The sequence below is a fragment of the Phocoena sinus genome, chromosome 21 (genome assembly GCF_008692025.1).
Source record: "Phocoena sinus isolate mPhoSin1 chromosome 21, mPhoSin1.pri, whole genome shotgun sequence".
Lineage (NCBI taxonomy): Eukaryota > Metazoa > Chordata > Mammalia > Artiodactyla > Phocoenidae > Phocoena > Phocoena sinus.
This window is the reverse complement of record NC_045783.1, coordinates 5,679,943-5,705,956: the sequence shown is the minus strand read 5'-3', so window position 1 is coordinate 5,705,956 and position 26,014 is coordinate 5,679,943. Positions and strand designations below refer to the sequence as shown.

At 38.8% G+C, this 26,014-nt stretch overlaps 1 protein-coding gene across 12 annotated transcripts in view; it reads left to right on the top strand.

The window, feature by feature from the left end:
- Positions 1-26,014, top strand: part of WDR17 (WD repeat domain 17) — an 82,343-nt gene that overhangs the window by 52,628 nt on the left and 3,701 nt on the right. For 8 of the 12 annotated variants that reach the window (XM_032618216.1, XM_032618221.1, XM_032618217.1 and 5 more), the window contains 16 exons: positions 949-1,151; positions 2,218-2,367; positions 2,453-2,583; positions 3,571-3,696; positions 4,922-5,077; positions 7,777-7,841; positions 10,467-10,599; positions 11,061-11,152; positions 12,456-12,555; positions 13,392-13,531; positions 17,401-17,512; positions 20,273-20,414; positions 20,691-20,793; positions 22,069-22,170; positions 24,811-24,909; positions 25,232-25,415. In XM_032618216.1, coding sequence (XP_032474107.1) covers positions 949-1,151; positions 2,218-2,367; positions 2,453-2,583; positions 3,571-3,696; positions 4,922-5,077; positions 7,777-7,841; positions 10,467-10,599; positions 11,061-11,152; positions 12,456-12,555; positions 13,392-13,531; positions 17,401-17,512; positions 20,273-20,414; positions 20,691-20,793; positions 22,069-22,170; positions 24,811-24,909; positions 25,232-25,415 — 2,038 coding nt within the window. Of the gene's footprint in view, positions 1-948; positions 1,152-2,217; positions 2,368-2,452; positions 2,584-3,570; positions 3,697-4,921; positions 5,078-7,776; positions 7,842-10,466; positions 10,600-11,060; positions 11,153-12,455; positions 12,556-13,391; positions 13,532-17,400; positions 17,513-19,496; positions 19,636-20,272; positions 20,415-20,690; positions 20,794-22,068; positions 22,171-23,146; positions 23,291-24,810; positions 24,910-25,231; positions 25,416-26,014 lie in introns of those variants that run through there. The other 4 variants (XR_004347839.1, XR_004347840.1, XR_004347841.1 and 1 more) reach the window with 4 other exon arrangements.

Here is a 26,014-nt window from a genome sequence, read left to right as displayed (position 1 = left end):
GATACATTTGCATGGTACAGTTTGGGCTGTTTGAATATGAGATAAATTTAGGTAAGAAAAATCTTACTTGGTGCAAGTAAAAGTTGTAGTATATAGTAACCACATTATTCTGCCCTGGTATAAAGGGGAAAAAGAAGAAAGGAGTCTTTTATATATAGCAGAAAGAGATATGCCTTAAGAAATAAAATATGTGGTATGTCTCCTAATAGTGTAATATAACCTTTGGAGTATTAATATTTTGATATTTTTCAGATTTATATAAATCTTTAACTAAAAGATTATTATGAATTGTCCAAGCAGAGTTGGCATTTGGAGGTCTTAAATTGATTTTGAGTTCAAATTGTCCTTCAGTAACATTTGTACTCTACACAGTCAGTAGATTCAAGTAGTATTATGAACCCATTTATATTTAAATTTTGTACTTGATCTGAGAGTGATTCCACAGACCAAGAAACTTATTTAACTGACAAAAACATGAAGTGTTTCCTGTATTGATAAAAGCACAGATACGAATTGATTTTTCAAATAATACCCGTCATCATACACGCTGTATTTTCAAGTTACACAAATAATTTGAGTGCTCTTAAGTTACTGTATACATGTTGTTAGTCATATTTTTCTTTGGCTTTATCTGTTCTGGATATTTTATTTTAAGAAAGCAATTTTTTAAACACATAAACTGCGAAATCATATATTTAGTATCAGGGGTTAATGGCCAGTAAAAGTAAGGAAAAAATATTGGAATAGGATGGCTCAAGCCTAGTTAGTTATTCATTTTAAAATAAATAAAATTCATTTTTATATGCTAAAAAGAAGAGAATCATAACATATATTGAAACATAAAATGTTTTTTCAATATACTGAGAAATAATCGTTGTGTTCCATTAAGAATATGCTGATACTCTAGATAAATTATAAGTTGTATTATATACATAATATTGTTTTCAGTTCTGTTCGAATCTGGGATTATACTAAAGATGCATGCATAAACGTTCTTAGAGGACACACGGCACCTGTGCGGGGATTAATGTGGAATACTGAGATCCCATACCTACTAATATCTGGCAGCTGGGACTATACTATAAAAGTGTGGGACACTCGGGAAGGAGCTTGTTTGGATACCGTGTACGATCATGGTGCAGATGTATACGGTAAAGTATTTTTCATGTACTTTTAAATTTTGCTATATTAATGATTATAATTTCTGAGCAAGACAGTATTTTTGAAGAAGTCTTACAGGGTTTCATTTTGAAATAACATTTATCTTAGTAGAAAGTATACATGCTTACTATTTAAGTATCAGAATACACAGAAGATAATAGAAAATGTCATCAGAAATAATCAGAAAATAACTCTTGTTAGCACCGTGGTGTCTTTCTCTCTATCCCTGTAGAGAAACATACACACACGCACGCACGCACGCACGCAGGCACACATATACCCTTGCACATATTCTCATGTATGACTTGGATTTTTCTCCGTTACCTTACCATCACCCCAAAGGTAAGTTGTAAAACAGGAAGTCCTTAATAACTTAGGTATGATGTAGTTAGCCATTCCTTTACCTCTATTTTTGGATATTTGAGGCAATGTTTTGTTTCTTAATATAGTACAGAGTTTTTTTACTATAAATGAGTTGGGAATGGAAAATCAGATTCCTTACCTTTTGCACATGATTTTACCCTCATTTGTAGCACCCAAACCTTGATGGGGTTGAGTAGGTAAATTAAGAATGCAAAAATGATTATTGAGAGCAGTTAACCCTAACCTAGTCATTGTATCCATATGCTTTACGCCAATGGCCTTTTAGTTACTGCAGTGTGGGACTGAGTGTGGGAGAGAATCCCATTTCTGGACATTCTAAAATGAAAGGTCCTCAAGTCTTTCTTTATCGTGTGATGAGAACATCCACCCACCCCTGGATCACTGTGTATTCCATGGGTATGACAGTCAGCTCACTGACATACCAACTGAAATGTAATTTCAGCACTTTCATCCAGGGCCATCTGCTTTCTAATAATTATTCAACTCTGTGTTCATATCTACAGAAGATGCTAAATACTTTTTTTACACCTGTGTATTGTTTTCAGCCAAGACAGAAATGTTATATTAAAACTTCTCCACAACTTCAGTTCTGTGGAAGGGTTAGGAGGTATACATCAATAAAACATATTTTTCAGTGCTTCCTTTAGTAAATGGCTTTATTTCCTCCATCAGGCTTAGCATGCCACCCACGTCGCCCCTTCACTATGGCCTCGTGCTCCCGGGACTCTACTGTGAGACTCTGGTCATTAACGCCGTTAATCACTCCTTTACAAATAAATATTCTGGCAGATAGATCCTGGGAAGAAATTATCGGGAACACTGGTATGGAAACTCTGCATGTATTAGATCTTCTTTCTAAATACGATTTTATAAGCGCTCTTTTCTCAGAGTTGTGTCTCTTCTCCAGATTGTGCTGTAGAACAAGGCATGCCCCCTCTGCTGTGTGGCAAAGTGTCAAGAGATATCAAACAGGAGGTAGAGAAACTAAGTGGCAACCCTCGTGTGAAAAAACTAAGATGGTTTTCAGAATGTTTATCAGTAAGTATTAGAGGAATTAAATGTGAAAATTTCCCCTTTGCCAAAGTGAATCGTGACAACTTTTTTCATTAAGTTATCACATATTTACATGTGTCATCCCAGTGTAAGAAAGCAAATGGTCCATAAGTTGTGAGGGCAATGAGACATTAAAAAAGAGAGAGAAGAAGGCAATTTGCTGTTTCCACCCTACTAACACTGACAAAATCGATCATTGACTAACCAGTAGCATTTCTGACAGCCTTTAGGGCACTTCAGCTACCGACCTACCTCCTAACTTGTCAGCTGCTGCTGTGTGGTCTCCATGTCTGCTTTTATAGCAGCATGCTTCCTTACCTTCTGTTCTGGCCCTCGCCTTGATATTATTATCTTTTATTATTGGCAATAAATCAACTTTTCCTTCTTAATTATTACTTGCACTTCAGAACCGCGTGTTTTGTTTTGAAGACCCTCTTCACCTCAAGAACTATTCGTGATCTTCCACATGGTGATGGACAGCTGAGATTATTTCTGAGCTAACAAAATATGTAATCAAAAAAGTTTGAAAAAAAAAAAAGTTTGCCACCGACCTTAAGTGATTTTAAATTTAGTGTTGTTTTATAAATTATAACAGTTTCTACTATATACATTTGAAAATATCCAGCATTTTCATATTATACCACACGTGCTTATACACACACATTTGTATATATAGAGGCTATTTGTTGGGACTGTGGGTGATTCAAGGATCTTTTGCAACGAATAAAGCTTTTCCCCTCTGGTCCTCAATAGACAATTTGGGTGCATGCATTAATCCAGCAAGGATCTCAGAGGGCCTAACAAACAAAAAAAGCAAATGGAAACCAGAAACAATAAATAAGATAGAGTATAGTTATTATCCTGTTAATTTTTCAAGTTAGATATGCCTGCATTACATTTTTAAAGGTGCAAAATGCTGTGGGGTTTTTAATTCATTATTCTGTCTTTGGATGTTCTGTATCAACTTTTTAGCCTCCGGGTGGCAGTGACAATTTATGGGACTTAGTTGCTGTGATAAAAGGGCAAGATGATAGCTTACTTCCTCAGAACTACTGTAAAGGAATAATGCATTTGAAACATCTGATTACATTCCGAACAGTAAGTAAATATGCAGATGTGATGTACTCAAACACAAACTTGTTTTGCCTTTTCACTATTAAAATATGAAAATTATTTTTTGCATATATAATTAGAGTTGGTAGACTGAAGTAAGTGAACACTGAGGACATAAACCTTCAGTAAAAACTGATCACGAGTGTATCAATTATTTGGGGAACAGATTAAGGCAGCCATGGTTTTCATAGGTTGAATCTCGTGAAATTCTTCAAAGGTCACCTGGAAAGCCCTTGAAATGTTTTACCTTTACACTATTACCAGATGATTGTATGTATGGGCTACTCTGATTTGTGTCTCAGAGTCCTGCTAGGCTGTATTCTGGGATATATTTTATTAAAACCGTTCATATTTTATCCCTTAATGAATTTCAGTACAAAACTACTAGTCACCTTATACATGAAGCGATACGCAGTTCCAACAGTAAACCAGTCCTGAGACCAGAAAGAAGAAAAAGCTTTTATATTTGCAATGAAGTATCAATGGGTGACTAATTGTTGGACCATGGAGAGAATCATGCCAGGGATGTGGATTTGATGGTGATAGGAAGCAGCTATTTTCATAAAGAAGTACCCTTTTTTTAAAAAATTTTTTTTGTGGTACGCGGGCCTCTCACTGTTGTGGCCTCTTCCATTGCGGAGCACAGGCTCTGGACGCGCAGGCTCAGCGACCATGGCTCACAGGCCCAGCCACTCCGTGGCATGTGGGATCCTCCCGGACCGGGGCACGAACCCACGTCCCCTGTGTCGGCAGGCGGACTCTCAACCACCGCGCCACCAGGGAAGCCCAAGAAGTACCCTTTTAAATCACAAACTAAACACCTAATGACTGTAACAGTTACCTATTGATAGTATAGAAACCAATTAGAATAATTTTGAGTTTTTATCTTTTTATTATATATTTTTTCACCAGTTATATACCACTTTATCACTCACTACCTTTTGGCCTCTGGACTTCTGGTGAGTTTTAAGGAAAATGGGATTTAGCTTCTTCCCACCCACACCAGGCATATCCAAGCCCTACTCTTCACCACACCAAAATATTGTGTTTAAAGAGGTGTTAAATTTTATAGATAAAAAGCATTGATTTAAAAAAATATTTAATTTCCAGTGCTTATAAAATATGTGTCTGTATAATGCTTTTATAATGATCTGTTATCACTAACTGTTGCATAACAAAATTTAGATCATTTCATTTTCTTCTTAACCAGTCTGAAGCCCAAGAACTAACCACAGTCAAGATGTCTAAATTTGGTGGTGGTATCGGTGTCCCTACTAAAGAGGAAAGGCTGAAGGAAGCTGCTGAAATACACTTGCGATTAGGACAGATCCGGAGATACTGTGAGCTGATGGTGGAACTTGGAGAGGTAAAATGTGCTATTAAAGCAAAACCAAGGAGTCTCACACAGTGTTCCAAGTCTCAGTCAGATACTAAATATCAAGCTTATCTTCTTCCAGGTCTGGTTGGTTCTCTGCCAATCTGATACCAGGGGTATACCTCAGAGCAGTAGCTATCCAAGTGAGATCCCGGCTAGCAGTATCAGCATGCCTGGGAACTCCTTAGACGTGCATTTCCCACCCAAACCTACAGAACCAGGAACTCGGGGGATGGAGCCCAATGACAGGTGCTTTTCTAAGCCCTCCAGCTTCTCTTCCCAACAAGCTAACCTGTGAGAACCACTGTCCTCGACTCTAGTCTTTGATTCCTAAAAAAGTCTATGTTGGCTAATCTGCTCCCAGTGAATTCCCCCTGCTAATACTATTTGTCAGTCCCACACTGACCCCCTCTGAGGGTCCGCTGGTGAAGGTGCATTCTGATCTTTAGAGAGCACTGAATCAACAAAACAGAGTTTTCCAAAAAGGTTTGGATGAATCCATTCTATGAAAATTCAGGATGGTGGTTTCCTTTGGGAAATGGGTGGTGACTAAAATAGAGCGGAAGAGAGGAGGGGCTTCTGTTCCTTGATCTGGGAGCTCATTACGTTAGTATTCAGTTTGGGAAGATTTATTGAGCCTTTCATTTTTTGGCATGTGTACTTTTAGGTCAACAGAAATTCTCCTACCCATGAAAAATAAAAGATTAGAATGACATGGACTCATTCCATGGTTGATAATTTCTGAAAAGCTCTTGGTTAATTAATTTTACAATTGCAAAGCATGATATTAGGACTCTAAAAGAAAAATGGTACTGACAAACCTAGTGGCAGGGCAAGAATAAAGACATAGAAGATGGACTTGAGGACACGGGGGTGGGATGTGGAAGCTGGGGCGAAGTGAGAGTAGCATTGACATATATACACTACCAAATGTAAAATAGTAGCTAGTGGGAAGCAGCCGCAGAGCACAGGGAGATCAGCTCGGTGCTTTGTGACCACCTAGAGGGGTGGGAGGGAGACTCAAGAGGGAGGGGATATGGGGATATATGTGTGCAAATGGCTGATTCACTTTGTTGTACAGCAGAAACTAACACAGTACTGTGAAGCAATTATACTCCAATAATGATCTATTAAAAAAACTAACTTAAAAAAAGAATACTTATAAATAATATGAAGTAAAACTAAGCAGTAACATTACATTAAACTGTATCAAAATTACATTTAGCTCACCTTTGTATTTCCCTATACATTAGAGACAAACAATGAATTACTGCTTGATCTAAGATAATAAAGTGTACCATTTGAAAATGTTATTTAAAAGGAATTGCAAACTAAAAACATGTTTAACTTAGGAGCAGTGTGAAATTTTTCTTATGAAGAAATAAAGCTATGACTTAAAAGTTACTTCTTTAACGGGGCACTTCTAGAAAGAATATCAAAAGTGAAGGAGAAAAAGAATAAATAAATTTGGTAGAACAGTGTAATTCTTTATCTTTCTGAGTTATATATTTGGGTGTATATAATTTTAAATTATATTTAGTTCCAATTTAATTCAAGATAAGCAGGCATTTACTTATGGAGCTAATAATTTTGTTGTTGTGCACTTTCATCAATGGACTTAATGATCCAAAAAACTGTGCTTGCAACCCTTTAGAAATATAGGTGTCCTTATAATTGTTCATGATCACCGCCTTACAAAGAGCTTCTATTTCTGTAAAATTGACAGTATGAGATTAGGAAAACATTTATTCTTTTCACTTGCAACACATGTTTTTATTGAAAGAGCTTGGTGATTTTAAAGTTAATTTAATCTACATTTCAATTTCTTTCTTCCATTCATCCCTACTATAATAAAGACGAATTTCCCCCAAAAAACATGATTATAAATAATGTAGTGTTAAAAATTCCCTAACCTATTATTTTCAGGCTAATTACCAATTTTCTAGCTTTATTTGCAGTAGAACTTGCCTGTCTCAGAGAGCCTTCATTAAAATGAAGTTTGGATTTATGTAGTGATATTTCAGAATATTTTCTCCTCAGTTCCCTTCTAGACTTGAATTCAGTGAAATCTGTGTCTTCAGACAACAGTCACAATCAGCCTTAATTGAACAGCGAGCTTCTTTTAGTAGTAGTCTAATTTTTAAAACATGAAGACAGGAATATCAATTACAATGAATAAAATTTATGACAATGAGTAGGGAAAAAATAAAAACAGAAATAAATGCTGTGTTTGTTAACTATAAGTAACAGTGAAATAAAAATTTCAGTGTATGTATGACTTTGAAAATAGAACATAGACTACCATAGACCAGGTTACTCTGGTGTTGTGTGGGAAGGTGAGTTAGTATATTTTTCAAACTACATACTTTATGTACTACCCCTTCTCCCAACCTCCTTTCTTTTTCTCTCTCTGCTCCCCTCCTTCCCTCCACCGCTCTTTTTTTTTCTGTAGGCTTGGGATTTTCCCTGCTAAATCAGGGAATTTATATATCTTATTTTATTTTAAACTATGGTAATACTTATACTCTAGGGAATGCACGAGATAGTATACAAAAAATATGTCTGGAAATCCAAACACGCTAATAAAAACTTGTATTATAAATATGAGTTCAGTTTTTAAAAAGTCTGTTAAGAGTTAGCCTGTACAATCAAAATGGGTATGTTTCTGCTCTTCTCTTCTCCTGTTCTAGTGGGACAAAGCCTTGTCAGTTGCGCCAGGGGTGTCTGTGAAATACTGGAAGAAGTTGATGCAGAGGTGAGGCAGAGAGTCTGTGTCCAAACAGATGTTTTACATTTTGTTAAAATAGAAGCAATATATGAGTATGCTAGTAGCCTTTGAGATTTTTTACTTTTATGTTGTTTTAAATGATAACTGAATTTTATATCTCCTGATACAGTAAATTACACAAATCGGTTTTAAGTCATTTGGCGTTCTTATATTTGAGCTGACATCTGATAAGAACAGTGGTGGAAGGCAAATTTCCCCATGTTGATGGAGGAAATGACAGATCAGTCAACATACTCACTGGTTAATGTATTGCTATTGAAATATAAGTGGTAAGATTTCTTGAAGGTTAGCAAAGTTTGTGAAATAGTCATTCTATAAATAATCTCAGAAATTCTCTCTGTGGACACTAATTCCTGCCATGTCCTCTGCATGTATACAAGGTAGTTCTGATGATGAAGAAGGGTTTTACCACTGAACAAGGTTAACCGGATGTCCCTGTTCTAGAATGTAATAAACAAACAAGATTTCTTCTGAGGTGTATTGGTCTCCTAGGGCTGCCATAAGAAAGGACCACAAACTGAGTGCTTAGAACAACAGAAATGTATTCTCTCACGGCTAGCAAGTTGTCAGCAGTGTTGCTTCCTGCTGGAGGTTCTGAGAAGGAATCAGGTCTGTGCTCTCCCCCTGGCTTCTGGTGGTTACCGACAGCCCTTGGCACTGCAGGCTCTGCTAAGTCTTCACGTGGCATTATCCCCCGTGCGTCTCTGGGTCCAAATTCCCCCTTTTTAATAAGGATACCAGTCATAACAGATTTAGAGTTTACCCTAATCCAGTACAACCCCGTCTTAACTTAATTATATCAGCAAATGAAGTCACACTCACAGGTACTGTGGATTAGGGCTTCCACCACGTATCTTCTGAGGGGGAAACAGAGACTGCTCTCTGTTCTGTTCTGTTCATTCGTTCCACAGATATTTAGTGCTCACTACGTGCCAGTTACCATAGAAGACTATTTAATGAGTAATTACCTTGCTTCTGGCATTAAAAATGAAGTTTGGTTTTCGTTTCACGGGACAGGGTTTAGAAAAAAATTCAACTGTAACTCACGTGTACCCATAAAATCAATCAGAGACTAAGCATGAAATACAGAAGGATTAACGCATTAGCCGTGGGAAAGTGGACCATTCCCCAGCACCTACTCTCCCCAAATAAGTAAGCAATAGCTAGCTCCAGCCCTCAGACTGCAGGCTCCTTAGACTAAGCTCTGAGAATCCAAAGTCATTCTAAGTTCATGTGTCTTCTGTTGTGTGTACAATTACTACACGATTGTAAATGTCACTGCTCCCACTGAAACCTTAATAAAGTCAGGTTAGCAGAGGGTATTTATTTCACAAAACAATTTTGTTTCAACCTAAGAAACAACAGTCTTTTTCATTTATCTTTGAAAACCAACGCCTGATTTTCTCTGCTCCTTAGTTCACATGGTGGCCAGAAAATCATCTCCCTGCAACTCCTACGTTCATGTTTTATGCATCCAGCCATTCAGAAAGATTGATCGGCAGTGTCTCAGTCCTACTTCTAAATGCCCAGGAAGAGAATATTGTTTCTAAACAGCTATAACAGGGAAATCAGGGTCAGATGGTAAAAGCCTGGTTGTTAGGGAAAACTCCAATGACCCCATGAACTGGAGACTGTTAACAGTGATCTAGGCAAACAATAATAAAATTGTTGTTTTATTATTAAATAAAAAAGTGTCTACTGCACCCACCCAAAGGTTGGCAGTTGAAATGGAGTTTAATGCAGGTGCCAGCATAAATTAGATATTCCAGATTAGTTTTCAGTAAAACTGAGATTAAATGTTAAGAGTGGAATTAACGAGGTTGGTCATTGAGAAAGTAATGGGGACATAAAACAGGAAAAGAGAAACAGACAGACAGACAGTGATGGATGTAGAGAGACAGAGACAGACACATGTATATCCTTCATAATCTCCAAGATCAGGCCCCCGCTCCCCCCTCACATATTGGGAACATTAGTTTTCTTTAAGCTACCTTGCTTGGGGCAAAGTTCCTTAACCCTTTCCAGCATATGAGCACAGCAAAAACATAGCCAGTGATGACAGTGAGTGGGGAAAAAATAAAAACAGAGATAAATTTCATGTTTGTTAAATATAAGTAACAGTGAAATCAAATTGTCTTGAATTGTCCTTTTTAATGATTCTTAGGCTACTTGCATTTAGAGGCTCGCCAATCGTTGTGCTCACTAAAACACTTAAAATTATCTGTCTTTAGTGAAGTAGACACCCACATATGCATTAATCCAATTGAGAGTAGATGTCCCATCACACATATCTAGCTAACAACTTGTCAGAAAGATATATTCCTTATTTTAATAGCTAAGCTACATTAATTTTAAGACCTGAAATGTTCATTGCATTTAAAATATGAAAATTTGTAGTTTCCTAAGGAAAAACAAGTACTAACAGTGTTTACTATTTCAGAAAACTTTTGTTCTCCATATGTGATATGATTATAAATCTAAGTCTTTGTGGATTCTCATGCAAATTTTAGATACTTCAGAGAATCTCAGTCAAACTGAGAACCTTGAAATTACTCTGTTATATACAAAAAAGCTTTGCTGTTATTTTATTAGGAGAGCTGATCAGCTAATCCAGGAAGATAAGGATGATGTCATTCCATACTGCATAGCCACTGGCGATGTGAAAAAATTAGTCCATTTTTTTATGTCAAGAGGTCAGCTTAAAGAAGCTCTGCTTGTTGCACAGGTACAAACACGTAACGACACGGGCTGGACACACTGGGAGGGGCGTGTGGGAGGGGGAAGGTCATGTTCACGTGATGGACAGAGTTGTAGATGGCTTGGCTTCTGCCCACCTCCCGACCTTCTTTCTTGGACATTTCAGTCACCCTCTCTTTGCTCTGGCCACACCGAACCTATTTTAGATCTTTAAACATGCAGGCATCTCTGAACTCTGGCCTTTTCTACACTGTTGAACGTTGTATACACTTGAACAACTCTAGTAATCATTCACTTGAAGCTTCCTGTTGATACAACAGAGTTCATGGGTTGGTTTTTTTGTTTTTTTTTTTAATTCTAAGCCTATCTCCAAATCGTAGTATAAATTTCAAACATCATTTAAATATACTTTGTTCAAAAGAATATTCTGAAATTGGTCCATTATCAGCAGTTAGCTACAGATTAACTAAAGATTGCATTAAATTCCAGGCTGCTTGTGAGGGAAATATGCAAACCTTCCATGTTTCAACACCTAAAGGATCTTCTTATTCTGATGATATCTACAAGGAAGACTTTAACGAGTGAGCGATTCATTCTTTGTTGGGGATCAATACTTTTTGGTGGCTGGTTTCCCTTTAAGGCAGTTCATCCTTCTTGGCACGCAGAGGACTTGTCTGTCTCGTGTCCTCAACTGCATTTCTCACCACAGTCATGTTCCGTCACAGCATCCGTCCCTAGACGAGGAGGGAAATGTCAGGCACATAGACACAGCCGCCACACGTCTTATGTAGCTTCCAGAAAAGCAAACTGCATTTCAGTACAGAAATTGCATATAAAGCACCTAAATCCTTAAAATCTGATCAAACCTGCTGGGGAGGAGAGGCAGTAAAAGTAAGATGTGCTGTTTATTAATGCTTCACCCTAGACTCAGTGTGGATAACATCTCCCTGACATCACTCAAAATCCACGACATCCTGGTATTAGCATCTGGAACAACATCTAGGTCTCTTGACATATACACACTACTATATATAAAATAGGTAACTAATAAAGACCTGCTGTAGAGCACAGGGAACTCTACTCAATACTCTGTAATAACCTCTATGGGAAAAGAATCTAAAAAAGAGTGAATATATGTATATGTGTAATTGATTCACTTTGCTGTACAGCAGAGAGTAACACAACATTGTAAAGCAGCTGTACTCCAATACAAATGTTTTTAAAAATTAAAAAAAAAGGAAATCCAAATACTAAAGTTTTTAAAAGAAATGGAAATTAGGATTCTCCAGCCTTTTGACCTTTTTTAAGTCTAGTAATCTACCTTCCTCTGCGTCTTCTCTTAGCTCCTATCATTGCCCTAGGAAATAGGATATTTAAACTTTTAGGACACTTGACACGTAAAAATGATCACAAAATGTTAGGCAAATAATGTGTTGGGACTAACGCATTTCTTCCTGTTTTTTTGCTGTTATTCTCTGCCATTTCTAAACTTGGCATTTTAAAGATCTAACATTATACCACCCCTGTTCCAGTCATCACCTAAATCTTGAAAAGTTTCTGTTCAACCTGTAATTCTTCTAAGGTTAACTGCCCCTATAGCTGAGGCATAAATTATTCGATGTAGGACGGGAAATTCTGAAAAATTGGCTTTTCTTCTGAAAAGAAGAAAAATTGCAGGAGAGAGCAGGTAGCTTTATCAGCTCATCTGCTAAGAAAGACTCTGCTTTCCTGATTTTCCCCCCAAATCAGGCTTTCTACCTAAACCAAGGATATAAAATTAAATCTTGTTGGATCCCTTAAGCAGCTTGTTATAAAAAGGCATCAGTTCACTGTTATGATGGAGTCCTCGTGTTTATATCCAGTACGTACACTTTTTCTTCCTAGACTCCTGCAGGAAGCCTGCAGAGAGCTGGCGGAATGGTATTTTCAGGATGGCCGGGCAGTCCTAGCCGCGTGTTGCCACCTCGCTGTGGATAATATCGAGGTACATTTCAAAGTGGCTCATGTGAATGAAAAGCTCTTAAGATACGTCCTGATGTTTGAGGGGGAATAATACGGTGACTTCCTATGTAAGATCTGGTTTTTGCATGCTTTCCAAGCCTGAGCGCTTACATGCCCAATAAACACAGATAAACTCTACAGACTATGAGATCCTTTTATTTACCTATTTATTTATTTTTATTACAAGAGACATATTTGTCAAAACCTAACTTTAAGTATTTCATCATATATGAGAAGCAGGAGTGTGGTAAAGGGAAGAGTCACTGGACTTGGACTCAGAATACCTGACTTTTGAAAGCAGTTATTTTTATAAATACTTTAGTATATTCTTCACAAGTTATGTTTTTGAGGTATTTTTCATTTGAGCCTCTAATGTAATAGGAAACCATTAAGTAAAGATGTGGGTTCTATTTTGCATGTATCCTTAGCTATGTTGGCCTTAAGGGATAATTGATAGTCGTTGTACAGTATCGAGGAAGATTTTACGAATTTACTTTTTTTTTTCTGATAGAGGGACTGAAGGACATGTTGAGGATACTGCAGAGAGACTGTTATTAATTACAAAAATGTGAGCAAAGGCTCGAAACTCTTAAATTCTGACCTTATAAAATGTGCTCTGTGTCCCTTTATCAGCTTTTCCATCTGAAAACTGTAGTTGCCCTGACATAAGTACCGTAGACAAATGTTGCACTCGGTATTTTATAAGAATAATCGATTATAGGTTAATACAACTTTATCTGCTTCATGAGATGAAGTAGGGGAATGACGATGTTACCCAGCATCTATGAAACTGAAGGAATTCTCTTCTCATTGAGCAAGCTGGCTATGGCGTACCTGATTCGCGGAAACGAGCTGGAGTTGGCAGTCTGTGTGGGCACAGTGCTTGGAGAGCTGGCAGGACCCGCAACCCACTATGCTCTCGAGCTGCTGGCGAGAAAGTGCATGATGATTCCAACGTGGTGAGCATTTCTAAAGTCAAAGAATAGTTTCCTAGTGATGGAAGCATTTTTTGAATGTGGTAAGTTGCTCTTGATAAGATGTGTGTTGGGAGAATATAGGAGCTCCGTTTTAGATAAAGATAAGATGTGAGCACAAATTAAGAGTGAGAACTACCGTGGCTATGTAGCGGAATCTGCCATCACTTATTCTAAAGTAGCCCAGTTGTAACGTGTAATATTTCAAACACATAAAGCACCATGAGACGGTAAATGTGCACTTCTTAAGATTATCAGGACCACGCATTCCCACTTCCCATTGCGGAGCACAGGCTCCGGACGCGCAGGCTCAGCGGCCATGGCTCACGGGCCCAGCCGCTCCGCGGCATGTGGGATCCTCCCGGACCGGGGCACGAACCCGCGTCCCCTGCATCGGCAGGCGGACTCTCAACCACTGCGCCGCCAGGGAAGCCCAACATTCCCACTTTTTAAATTCTGCATGTCTACACTCATTCTTGTCAGATCTTGGGTCTTAGTTTGAGGTTTAGAAAATGAAGTCACTTTTCTAATGGAGAGTAATAATAAAGATGGTGTAGCCGGACACTTGGAACAAACTTGGGCTGTGCTGTAAGAGGCAGACCCGGGAGAGTCCCTGGGGGACTTGGAGCTCCAGCTCACAGCAATTCTCCCTCACTTCTCAGGGCAGACAGTCCTTCATCGTGGAGGAAGGAGATGGTGCTGTCACTCACGTGTTTGTTGAATAAAGATGATTTTAGACCTCTGTCTTCTCACGTAGAACCTTGGGAAATTTCTACATAAGCTTGTTTATGAGGACTTTCACGTCTCCCCACTCTACACTCCCTGCACACAGGCCCCCGCTCTTACGATGGAGCTATACAGACGCCACTGTTGAACACTACAGATGAGAATCATCGTCATTGCTAGCTAACACTTCCTTACCGCTCACTGTGCGCCATGCACCGTCGTAAGCACTTACATGCAACATGCAACAGTTCACTCACAACTATGCGGTAGATGTTGATTTGCCTCTGGTCTCAGTAAATGGTCGTGCCAGGACTCAAAGCTACATAAACTGGCTCCGGTGTTTGCACTCCTAGCTACTGTCTTAGTCAGCTGGGGCTGCTGTAACAAAATGCTACAGACTGGGTGACTGATACACAGGAGAAATTTATTTTTCATGGTTCTGGAGAGTGAGAAGTTCAAGATAAACTGGCAGATTCGGTGTCTGATGAGAGCTGGCTTCCTGTTTCGTAACTGGCTGCGTCTTTGCTGTGCTCATGTGGTGGAAGGGGTGAGGGAGCTCCCTGTGACCCCTTTTATCGGGGTACTAAATCCCATTCATCGCGGCTCTTCCCTCATGTCCCTATAACCTCCCAAAGACCCCACCTCCTAATACCATCCCGCCGGGGGTTAGATGTCAACATAGGGCTTTTGGGGGACACAAACATTCAGTCTATGGCAGCTGTCACACTACACCGCCCCCTCATCCAGGGCTGAGTCAGAAAAAGAGCAGTGCTTCCCGGACTCCTTTCCTGTCGGATCTGGGGGCTTCAGAGAGATTCGGGAATCTCAGAGTTATTCTAATTTTTACCCATATCGTACAGTGATGTAAGAGCTCCCTCCCCCATCAGGATGGAGTGGTGCCCCACCATCAGTCTCAGACTTAAGTGTACCTAACGCAGGCCATCCCTCGAGAGGACCCAGTTCCGTCTCTCAAGAACTATGGTCGTTGGCTCAGACCCAACCGAAAGCACGAGGTCTAACTCACACTACTTAACCCACAAAGGTGACTGACTGACGCTGTGCTACAAGTCATCATCTAATTCAAATACAATGTGATTACTTTTTTTAAAAAAGTAAAGGTAAAAAGTAGCAAAACATGGATATTAAATTTTAAAGAGGTTTCAAAATCTTCCACCTGACTCTCTGCCTTATTGCTTTTAATATAAAACAAACTTCTCCTTCCTTTTAACTCCCTCCAAGAGTCCTTTCTTTATATAGCCATAGGTTTGTGCACCAGAAACCAGGATAAAGTTCAAACGCTGAAATACATGCATCTGGCTTTTTTTTCCTAGTGAAATCTAATCCTAATGTAATTTTATAAACCGAGAACACTTCGTGTTTTTTTTTTACAGTTACTGGTAAAAGTTTGCTTTTTCTTGGTTGTCATTGCCTATTCACGGTATTCAAATTTATTTTCTTTTTAGCTTTCCATCCACTGGATACAGGTATTATCGAGTTTTATTAAAATCTTCAATTAAAAATTCACATATTTTGTTTTTAGAATACCAACTCTTTACTAAGAAATGATCACTAACTGTTTTTGGTTTATTGCTTTGCAGAATGCCAGTTCATTTATATAGTTTATATAAAACCTAACTACAAGGTAATGAGAACAGTTCCTATAACCTAGGTACAAAATCACTCATGATTTTATACTTTAAACCTGTGTAAAAAATGAACTGTGGCTTTCTACAATAAAACAATAACTCAAGCCAGCAAATGAAAATGCCTGTTCTATAGTGAAATTTAAGAGTTTGGATCATTTCGCTGGTCTATATCAGTATATAGAAATATATACACACATTTTCCCCTACTGGCATACTGAATTTTCAATAAACAGTGAACTAGCCTAAAAAGTAAATAAAATTAGCTAGAATTGCTGTAAATTTCTCTGTATCAGGATATGATTCTAGGATAAGAAAGTCAGACTTCTGTCTGTAGTTCATAGAAGTTAAAGTAGAATTTTAGCACAGCTTTTTAAAACACTATAAAAGCAAATGATAATTTCTATATTCTCATGGACATTATTAAAAACTGCTATTGAATGTTAGTATCAGAAAACATAAAGTCATACTTTTTATCAAGAACAGATGAATTACTCTAATTTGGAACCTGTAAGAACACTCAAAGATTTACTTGCCCAATGATGATAGAGAATTTGACACGTACAAATTATCCCTATTCCTGTGCTTTACTCACTGTATTCTGCTGAAACGTCTCCCTAATATTTTCTAAAATAATTTATTCACTTGAATGACCAAGTTAGATTTTACTGAAGGCGCACAAAGAAGGTGGAGGGGCTTTACTCAGCGTCCACGGCACAGCCGTTGTAACTGCACATTTGGAATACTGTCTATTCTAAGGTCATGCGGAATGTCTGTCACTTTCTTGAAAATTTATTAATAGTATCGTAAGCCATTAAAAATTAGTGATTTCTCTCTTACGAGGCGTGAAACCAAAACCGCCTCACCTCCTGATTTTTAAAAATGATTTTATACAAAATATTTCAATGTAAAGCTGTGAAAGTCCACATATTTTTTAAATGTCTGATTTCAAAATGATCTATTCCATTGATTAAATCTTTAGAAAGCAAATCGGGAAACCGCATTTCTGTCTTTGGTTTCCACCTAAAGTTTAAGAAATATGCAGAATACCCATACATCTAAACTTAAAATATCTAACTATCCATTAGTTTCAACGCGCTGGAAAGTACAGTTGTCCATTGTTGGCAAGTGTAGCAAAAGTTGATGAGAATTAGCTTTCACAGAGTCTGCCTTATAATTCGCTCCAAAGAACACGTCTCATACTACTTAGTTTGGTTAGAGAATTATTCTGTAATAACAAAATTAATTGTAAATATATAAGGGCTCAGTATTTAGAAATTTCATAATACGTTTTTTCTTCACGCCCTCTGGTTTCTGTAATCTACATTTAGAGGAGTTTCATAACTAAGTAGGAAATTAGTACTGTTGATGTAAATAGAAAAGCAAGGGAGGTGTAATGAGTCTTCTTCCTTTGAAATAGTTCTAAAATGTTATTTTTAGGCTTTTTCTTCCTCATGGAAGTTTCCCCTTTTGTTATGTGAATAGGAATTTGGCAGCTGATCTTCTCCTGATGACTCCTGATAGCGAACTACAGTTAGTAAAACTCTGTGCTTTCTACCCGGGGTGTATCGAAGAGATAAATGATCTTCATGAGAAGGTATGCTGACGATATTAAGTATTCTACTTTGAAGTGCAGTGCTGTGATTTCATTAGCTTTAGGTTTGGTCAAATAGTGACGCACACAGAGAAATGAATATACGGTCCCGTCAGAATCCCCTCATAAATACAACAAAAATTATAACAATAAGGAAGAACATTTATTGAGTTTCTACTATACGTTTGGAACTGTTCTAAATTTTCACATCTGTTGTTACTTAATTCTCATGAAACCCTGAAAAGCAGGGGATACTGTTCCTAATTTATAAAGAAAGTGAACTCAGAGAAGGTAAGGAACTTTTTTTTTTTTTTTGCGGTACGCGGGCCTCTCACTGTTGCGGCCTCTCCCGTTGCGGAGCACAGGCTCCGGACGTGCAGGCTCAGCGGCCATGGCTCACGGGCCCAGCCGCCCCGCGGCATATGGGATCCTCCCGGACCGGCGCATGAACCTGTGTCCCCTGCATCGGTAGGCGGACTCTCAACCACTGCGCCACCAGGGAAGTCCGGAACTTTTAACTAGTTAACGGTGGGGTGAGAACTTCAACGTTTGTAACTTCACATCCCAAGCCCTTTCCACTTTGCATCTTAAGGTACATGTATGCTAACTTTTTTTTTTTTATTTTATTTTTATTTTTTGGTGGTACACGGGCCTCTCGCTGTTGTGGCCCCTCGCGCTGCGGAGCACAGGCTGCGGACGCGCAGGCTCAGCGGCCATGGCTCTACAAGCCCAGCCGCTTCGCAGCATGTGGGATCTTCCCGGATTGGGACACGAACCCGTGTCCCCTGCATTGGCAGGTGGACTCTCAACCACTGTGCCACCGGGGAAGCCCTATGCTAACTTTAAAAATAGGCAGTTTAAGATCTTTAAAAGAATTAGTGAAGTATAATAAAATTGGCATGCTTATTCTAAAGTGCTTTTTAAAAATGCTCCATTACGAATACAGGAATTTATATACCAAGATTACATACAAAAGCAATCAAAATGTTCAACAATAGGGAGATTGTACTAATTACAGTATATTTTGGCTGTGCCATGTGACTTGCGGGATCTCAGCTCACCAACCAGGGACTGAACCTGGGCCATGGTAGTGAAAGCCCAAAATCCTAACCACTAGGCCACCAGGGAACTCCCTTAAAAATTATATTTAAATATTAAGTTATATAGCTTTTAGAATTTTAAGATAGGATAAGAATTACAGGAATGATCAACCTACTCTTATCATATTCGGTGTCAGAATGAAATTTCAGTGGGAACCATTTGCTAATTCCCTCTACTCTCAGAGCATATAGCAAAGTGAAGAAACTTTTTTCTTTCTAACCAGGCACAGTTCCTAGCACATAGTAGTTGCTCAGTAAATAACTGGCATTCAGTGAATAAACATGGGGAAACAATATGAAATGTCACATACATGAGAGCTCTTTTAGTTTAGTTTGTTGTAATTTTTTTGGGAGAGTTTGAGGGATCTAAAATATTCAGTTTACTTAAATTTTAAACAACAGAAAATATGAAGCTGTGGAATAAGCAAATTGAATAAACCATTTTAGTAACTTACGGGGGTGTAAAAAATAGTGAGAAGGAAATAGAGTGACAAATCTCAAAGGAGAGGAGACAGATGACCTAACTGTGGATGAACCACATCATCTGCGGTCACAGCACAAAATATTTTTTGCGGCGGAAGCTCTGTCTCAGTGGTTGCCAAAGACTAGTAAGACAGCAGTAAACTATGCCTGTGTTGCTTAGAAACAAACCAACAAACCTCAACACCTAAACTGCAAATATCATGAACAAGTCAGAATTTTATCTAAAATTAATTTATAACTTAAGTTAAAATATTGATTTGAGTTATTAAGTTACTAATTTATAACTTAATTCCTGTCTACGTTATGGAAGCAGAAAAACTTACATGAAGGTGGAGTAGACTCTCAGTTTTAACAGAAAAAATCATTATTTGAAAAGATTGGGAGTGTTGCTTTTCATTTTACAGTAATGAATTCATAGACTCAGATCTCCACTTTGTGGCATTTCGGAATGTCAAAGCTAAAAACGTTGAGAGCTTGTCCTACTCGAAATAAAGTTGCTTTGTCTCAAGGCCAAGTGAAAGTAAATCACTGTGTAGAGAACACGTAAGCATGCACCTTTTATGTTTTCTACATTTAATGTAGTTTTTGAGACTGGTCAGTATATTTGTTCTAAAGTAACTAATTTCAGCATTTCCTGCTCAATTACATTTGCAGGTACTAATTCTAGTATCACAATCAGGACAATTTACTTCCACCTCTTTGGGGGGTTTTTTGTTGTTGTTGTTTGCTTTTTTTTTTTTGCGATACGCGGGCCTCTCACTGTTGTGGCCTCTCCCATTGCGGAGCACAGGCTCCGGATGCGCAGGCTCAGCGGCCATGGCTCACGGGCCCAGCCGTTCCGCGGCATGTGGGATCTTCCCGGACCGGGGCACGAACCCGCGTCCCCTGCATCGGCAGGCGGACTCTCAACCACTGCGCCACCAGGGAAGCCCTACTTTCACCTCTTTTATTAGGTATTTGTGTGATTAAAACTACTGACTCGTTAGGTAATACCCTATTTATTGTTACTAGATCTTAAAGATATTCCCATAAGTGTATGCTTTTAGTACAAATTATTTCATTTACATCTGTTCTCAGCAACTTCAATAAGGAGGCATATTGGAAACATTTAGCACTTAATACTATTGCTTTTATCCCTATAAATTTTAGTAACGGTGTCATCAAACCAATTATTTTCTAGTGCAAGCTACCCACAGTAGAAGAATGTATGCAATTAGCTGAGACAGCCCATGCCGATGGCAATATATTTGAAACTATAAAGTATTACTTGTTAAGTCAAGAACCTGAGAAAGCCCTTCCTATTGGTATTGACTTCATCAAAGGTACGTGTTCAGTTGGTAGTATAATTTAAAATCTACTCTTTTATTTGGTATTTTCATTCATATTGCTAAAAAGGCTTAAAACCAAGCACTAGCTGTCCTGAATTTAAAGAGGAAAGAGATTGCTGAGTGTTTGGTATCGGGACCTGACTGTGATCTAGAAAATAAAGAAGTAGATAGCGTTGACCAGAAAAGAATCAATCACATAAGTTAAAAATTGGATGAACAAGTTTTAATCCTGTTATTTAGAGAATCTTTTATTTGGTTTTATTTTGCCAGGATCCATCAGTAGTTCAAATTGGACTTTGGATACCATTTACCCCGTTCTTGACCTACTGAGTTATGTTCGTACTGAAAAATTACTCCTGCATACATGTACTGAGTGAGTACTTTTCCTCCAAAATGCGTAACTGAGCTTACGTAATGTTTCGGAATGGCTGTATTGTATTTTGTTTTTTTAAATTAATTTATTTTTGGCTGCGTTGGGTCTTGCTTGCTGCGTGTGGGCTTTCTCTCGTTGGCGTCGAGCACAGGCTACTCTTCGTTGCGGTGCGCGGGCTTCTCATTGCAGTGGCTTCTCTTGTAGCGGAGCACGGGCTGTAGGTGCAGGGGCTTCAGTAGTTGTGGCACGCGGGCTCAGCAGTTGTGGCACACAGGCTTAGTTCCTCCGCGGCATGTGGGATCTTCCTGGACCAGGGATCGAACCCATGTCCCCTGCATTGGCAGGTGAATTCTTAACCACTGTGCCACCAGGGAAGGTCCCGGCTGTATTGTTTTTGGTGTTCAGATCAGGAGATAAGATCATCTTGGACAGATACGTGCATGTGTAGAAAAATTACATTTTAATTTGTGTTATCCTTAAGTAAAAGTACAGAGGTCAGTTTGAAACAAATAGTAAATCTTAGTGGTCCCATTTCCTAATACCTAGTGTGTTATGTGTATGTACACACAGACACACACATACACACCTGGTTCAAATAGGGCCAATTCGGAGCTTTGGGTTGGTTTTGGACCTCATGTCCTCGGTGGTCTGTCTAGTGGTCATATCTCTTAAATCTCCATGTGTGCAAAGCATACTAGGTTGGGGAAAGAAGTGAAAGTGCTAGAAATTAAAAAATAGACACTATCCTTGAATTCAAGTATCATTTAAGGACATTGTTATCCATGTAACTAAAATCCCGAGACCACATATATTTATACTAGAGGCTTTGGGCTATTTTTGTTGCAATGCCATGTGGAAAAGATGGTGCAGAGCCTGTGAGACTTTGGCAAGCTTCCCCAGCTGGGTGTGCAGGAGGTGTTCTCCGCCGTCCCCTGCAGTCTGTACAGTATGCCGGGAATCAGTCAGTCCGACCCAGTGCATCACTCGGGGAGAAATTACATGAAGGAACAGACAAGGAAGAGAGAAAAACAAGAAGGCAGAGTTAAATATTACTTAAAGACTTTTATTTCAAAATACAATTTATGTTATTGTGTACATGTCTGAATAGGAGTTAACATGAATAAAACATCTTCAAGTTTAGAAAATTTTCTAAGCATATTTTGCTATAAATGTCACCCATCAAAATATAGAGCCACAAGTAGAATAACTGTATATGAGAGCAATGTTCTTACCTCAAGTTACGGAATCTTTCAAAATAAATATATTCTCTTTTAGAGCTCGAAACGAACTGCTGATACTATGTGGGTACGTTGGTGCTTTGCTGGCTATCAGAAGACAGTACCAAAGCATCGTCCCGGCCCTTTATGAGTACACGAGGTAAGAGCAGGTTCTCTTCTGCCGTGAAATTAGAGAAGTGCCTTTCACTGAGATGGTTAGTGTCTAAGTACATCATAGAAGCAACAAGTACATTTTGCACTCATCCATGTATTTACTGAGCATGTGCTTCATAATAAGGCAGCAGTAAACGATATGAATTGGCAGTGAACTGGGGTGTAAACAATAGCAATCCTAATTCTAGCTTAAACACTAAGGTTTTCTGGTCTTATGTCAAGACACTCGAGGTAGGCATTCTCGGGCAGATTCCATCAAGGATCTGGATTCTTCGCTTCTTTCAACTCCGACATTCTTGGCTTCCTTCCTCTTGCCTGAGTGACCCAAGGTTACCAGGTAGTTCCCAGCCCTCTGGGTATTAGGTCTACATTCGAAGCAGAAGGAGTGGTAAGGGTGAAAGGATGGAGACCACAGAGGGCAGGACCCTTTGATTCAGGAAGGAAAGTCTTCCTTAGGGCTGTGCATCTACAACCCACTGGCCAGGACTGTGTAACCCTACTTTCAAAAGAAGATGAAAAACTGTGTGTTTTAGCTTTCCCATCTCTACAGTAGAAAAGTGCGAAGCATATTGTATTCAGGTATAACCTACCTGCCAAACTCCTGTGTTTTCTAACAGCTTGCTGACCATCAGCCATTGTGCTTAAAGCTTGTCGTACTCAAAAATAAAATCCAGTGCCCCTGGGGGGAGGTCTGGTGTAGCTGTGGGCCTGACCAAGGAGCAGCAGAGATTCCTGCTGTCAGGGCGCTCAGGGAGAGATCTACGCAGGCAGCATGACCACAATTCGAAAGCAACTTCTAACAATATTTTAAAAATATATTGTAAGAACAGTAGGATGTATCACATGGAATTAATATTATTTAATGAGCTATGTTCAGCTCTATATGACTTTGGTAATGAAAAAGAGAAAATGGTCCCTTGAAAAAAATATCACCAATGCAAGGAAGGCATTTTATTCCTAAGGCAGGAGAGACTTGCGACAGTGTGGCTGGGTTAGAAACGTGTCATCCCAGAGAGAGGAACGCGAGCTCCGGGACCTGCCTGTACTCTGTCCCTCAGAACCCACCCTCTCACCTCTGTGCGGACGACTCACCCTTCTGTAGGCAGGTACAGCGCCTGGCTGGACGCCCCGCAGCTCGCTAACCTCAGTGCGCTCAGAATTAAAGCCATCTTCCTTCTCACATCTGTTCCTCCTGGGTTCGCTCTTTCTTCTGATGATGTCATTATACTTCTGTCGTCCAGAATTAAATGCTCAGGTTCAGGGTTAGGTGTTCTTCCTCGCTGTCAACATGCAATTATGCAGTAAGCTCCCACACCCGCACGTTTCTCGTTCTCTGGGACCCACACTTACCGTCTTCACTAACTGTCCCCTGTGGTAGCCCTTCCTCTAGTCACCCTACCCCCGCTCCTCCTGTCACCCCTACAACAGTTGCATTAGCCTCCCTGATGGTGAGACTCCCCACTAGTGAACAGATACCATTTTAGATCCTTAGTCTTACTTTGAAATTCCACAGAAGTCACATTCCATCCTTATCACCCACTGTGTCCTTCTACGTGTTCTCTGCTCCAGCCAAAGTGAAACCCTTGTGATTCCCCGTGTACACATGTAAGCTTTTCTCTGGTATTTTCACAGTGCTCTGTCCACCTAGTTACCCGGGTTTTCCTCCTCACTCTTTAACAGTGCTCTATCTACAGTAGATCATCAAAAACTACTGGGCAGACAAAGTACTACCAAGTGCAGAGCTGTAGACAGGGAAACCATATGATTTAAAGAATTTGTTTTGGAGCCAAGCTACATTATCAATAAAAGAATTTTAAGTCAATAATTTGAGGTTGAAAAAAAAACAAGCTACCAACTGATTTGAGATAATATTACTGAAATGTTAGGGGTATGTGTGTGGGGGGAGGGTATTTATGTATTTTTTCTCACCAATTCTGATCATGTCCCAGCAGAATGATGACAAACCAGCAAGAGTTAACCACAAGATATAAATTCTAGAAATGCTTACCTTTAGTCTTATATCACCTGTAAGGTCTTATATTCTTTTTCTTTTTATCTCCTAAACAGCTTTTACTTTTAAATTTCAACCAACTAGTTCCTTGAAAAACATACTGAGTTTGTAACTTATGGAAACTAGGACTAGTAATTCCTTATCTACAGCCTCATAATTAACAACAACATTATATCTGTTTTCCAGTTTTCTACACACAGATGTGATGGATCACTGCTGTCACTGTCTCACTGCTTTTTTTCACACATCCCTGTCTTTAAAGAATTGAAATCAGCATTTCCATTGCTTTCCGCGAATTGACATTCTTTTCTTACTGTTCCACTTGCTTTCTAAGAGTCACTTTTAATACGGAGACACACTGGACCACACCGTAGCTGACCGTGGCTGTTACTCAGCAATACCCGGTCTGTCATCCAACCAATATTTATTGAATATCTTTGACCTGCCAGGGACTTGCACGCACGCACACCCCCCTACATGCATATATTTACATATACACATAGATTTGTGAACAACAGTTGTTAAATCTGAAATTGCAGTTATTTAAAGTTCATTTGCTCTTTTGCTGTCTTTGTCTTGGATGGCAGATGTTAATGTCTTTTTCACATGTTTCAGTCAGCTATTGAAACGTCGGAAGGTGTCAGTGCCTATAAAAATCGAACACCTTTCAGAGGAATTGGATGCATGGAGAGCTTGCACACAATCCATCAACCGGTGAGTGAATCTGATATAAAAATTGGGATACGGAAGGTATCACTTAATATTACAGACAGACTTATTGACAATTTGGTTGTCTCATTATTTATCTTGGCAGGATAATGAATCTTGTGTCGTTGAGCCTATATTCAGTAATAATTTACAACGCTCTTTCCTGCCTTTTTTAAGTCCTTCATTTTACTATACATTGAGTCTAAAGTTGATTTGCCATGTTTTACAAAGGAGAACTAAATAATCATCAGGGACTGTTTTCTAATCTAAACCTTAACAACCCTGTGATTCTACAAAACTAAAAATGGAATATCTGTTGAAAATATAGATCATCAGAAGAATCTCCATATACATCCCCTTCTGATTCACAAAGAATGGTTTATGCAACTTTACTGAAGAGACTAAAGGAAGAACCACTCAGAGGAATTATTGGACCAGATTATGTGACCGGGTCAAACCTACCGAGTCATTCTGATATTCACATCTCTTGTTTTACGGGATTAAAAATCCAGGTACAGCGTGATGTCAGGCATACATTGTGCATCTTCATCATTTTTATTTGTTTCATTATTTTTTGAAATGTGTTCTTAAAATAAGCACAACCTGAATAAAAGTAGGTACCTATAGAGAGACCTGAGGCCCAGTGAGAAAGTATTGCCCTCAGTGCTTCCATATTTGGTGTAAATGTTTTCTCTCTCCTTGAAATAAATTCAGAGACATAGCCATGGTACTGTTATCATAAAAGCAATTCATATGATAGATATACTTAGTAACAAATGTTTTAAAATACATATAGATCGTATCCTTAGGGAAATTAAATAAGAAAGACAAAACAACAATCAACACAGTTACAAATTATTATATCTCAGTAGATTAAATTTAACTTTATAGTCTCCATTTGTATTTTATAAACACAAAGAAAGCAATTAACAACTGGTAGATGTATAATATATCATTGATATATTATGCATGTTCTTACATTGACTTACGGAACTTTTCAGCAGTTAAAAATTACGGGGAGCAATCATGAGGGATGGCTAATTCCCAAGGAATGGTCCCTCATGCCCAATCAAAGTAATGATGGTGAACGATGCCAGAGCCTCCCAGTGTG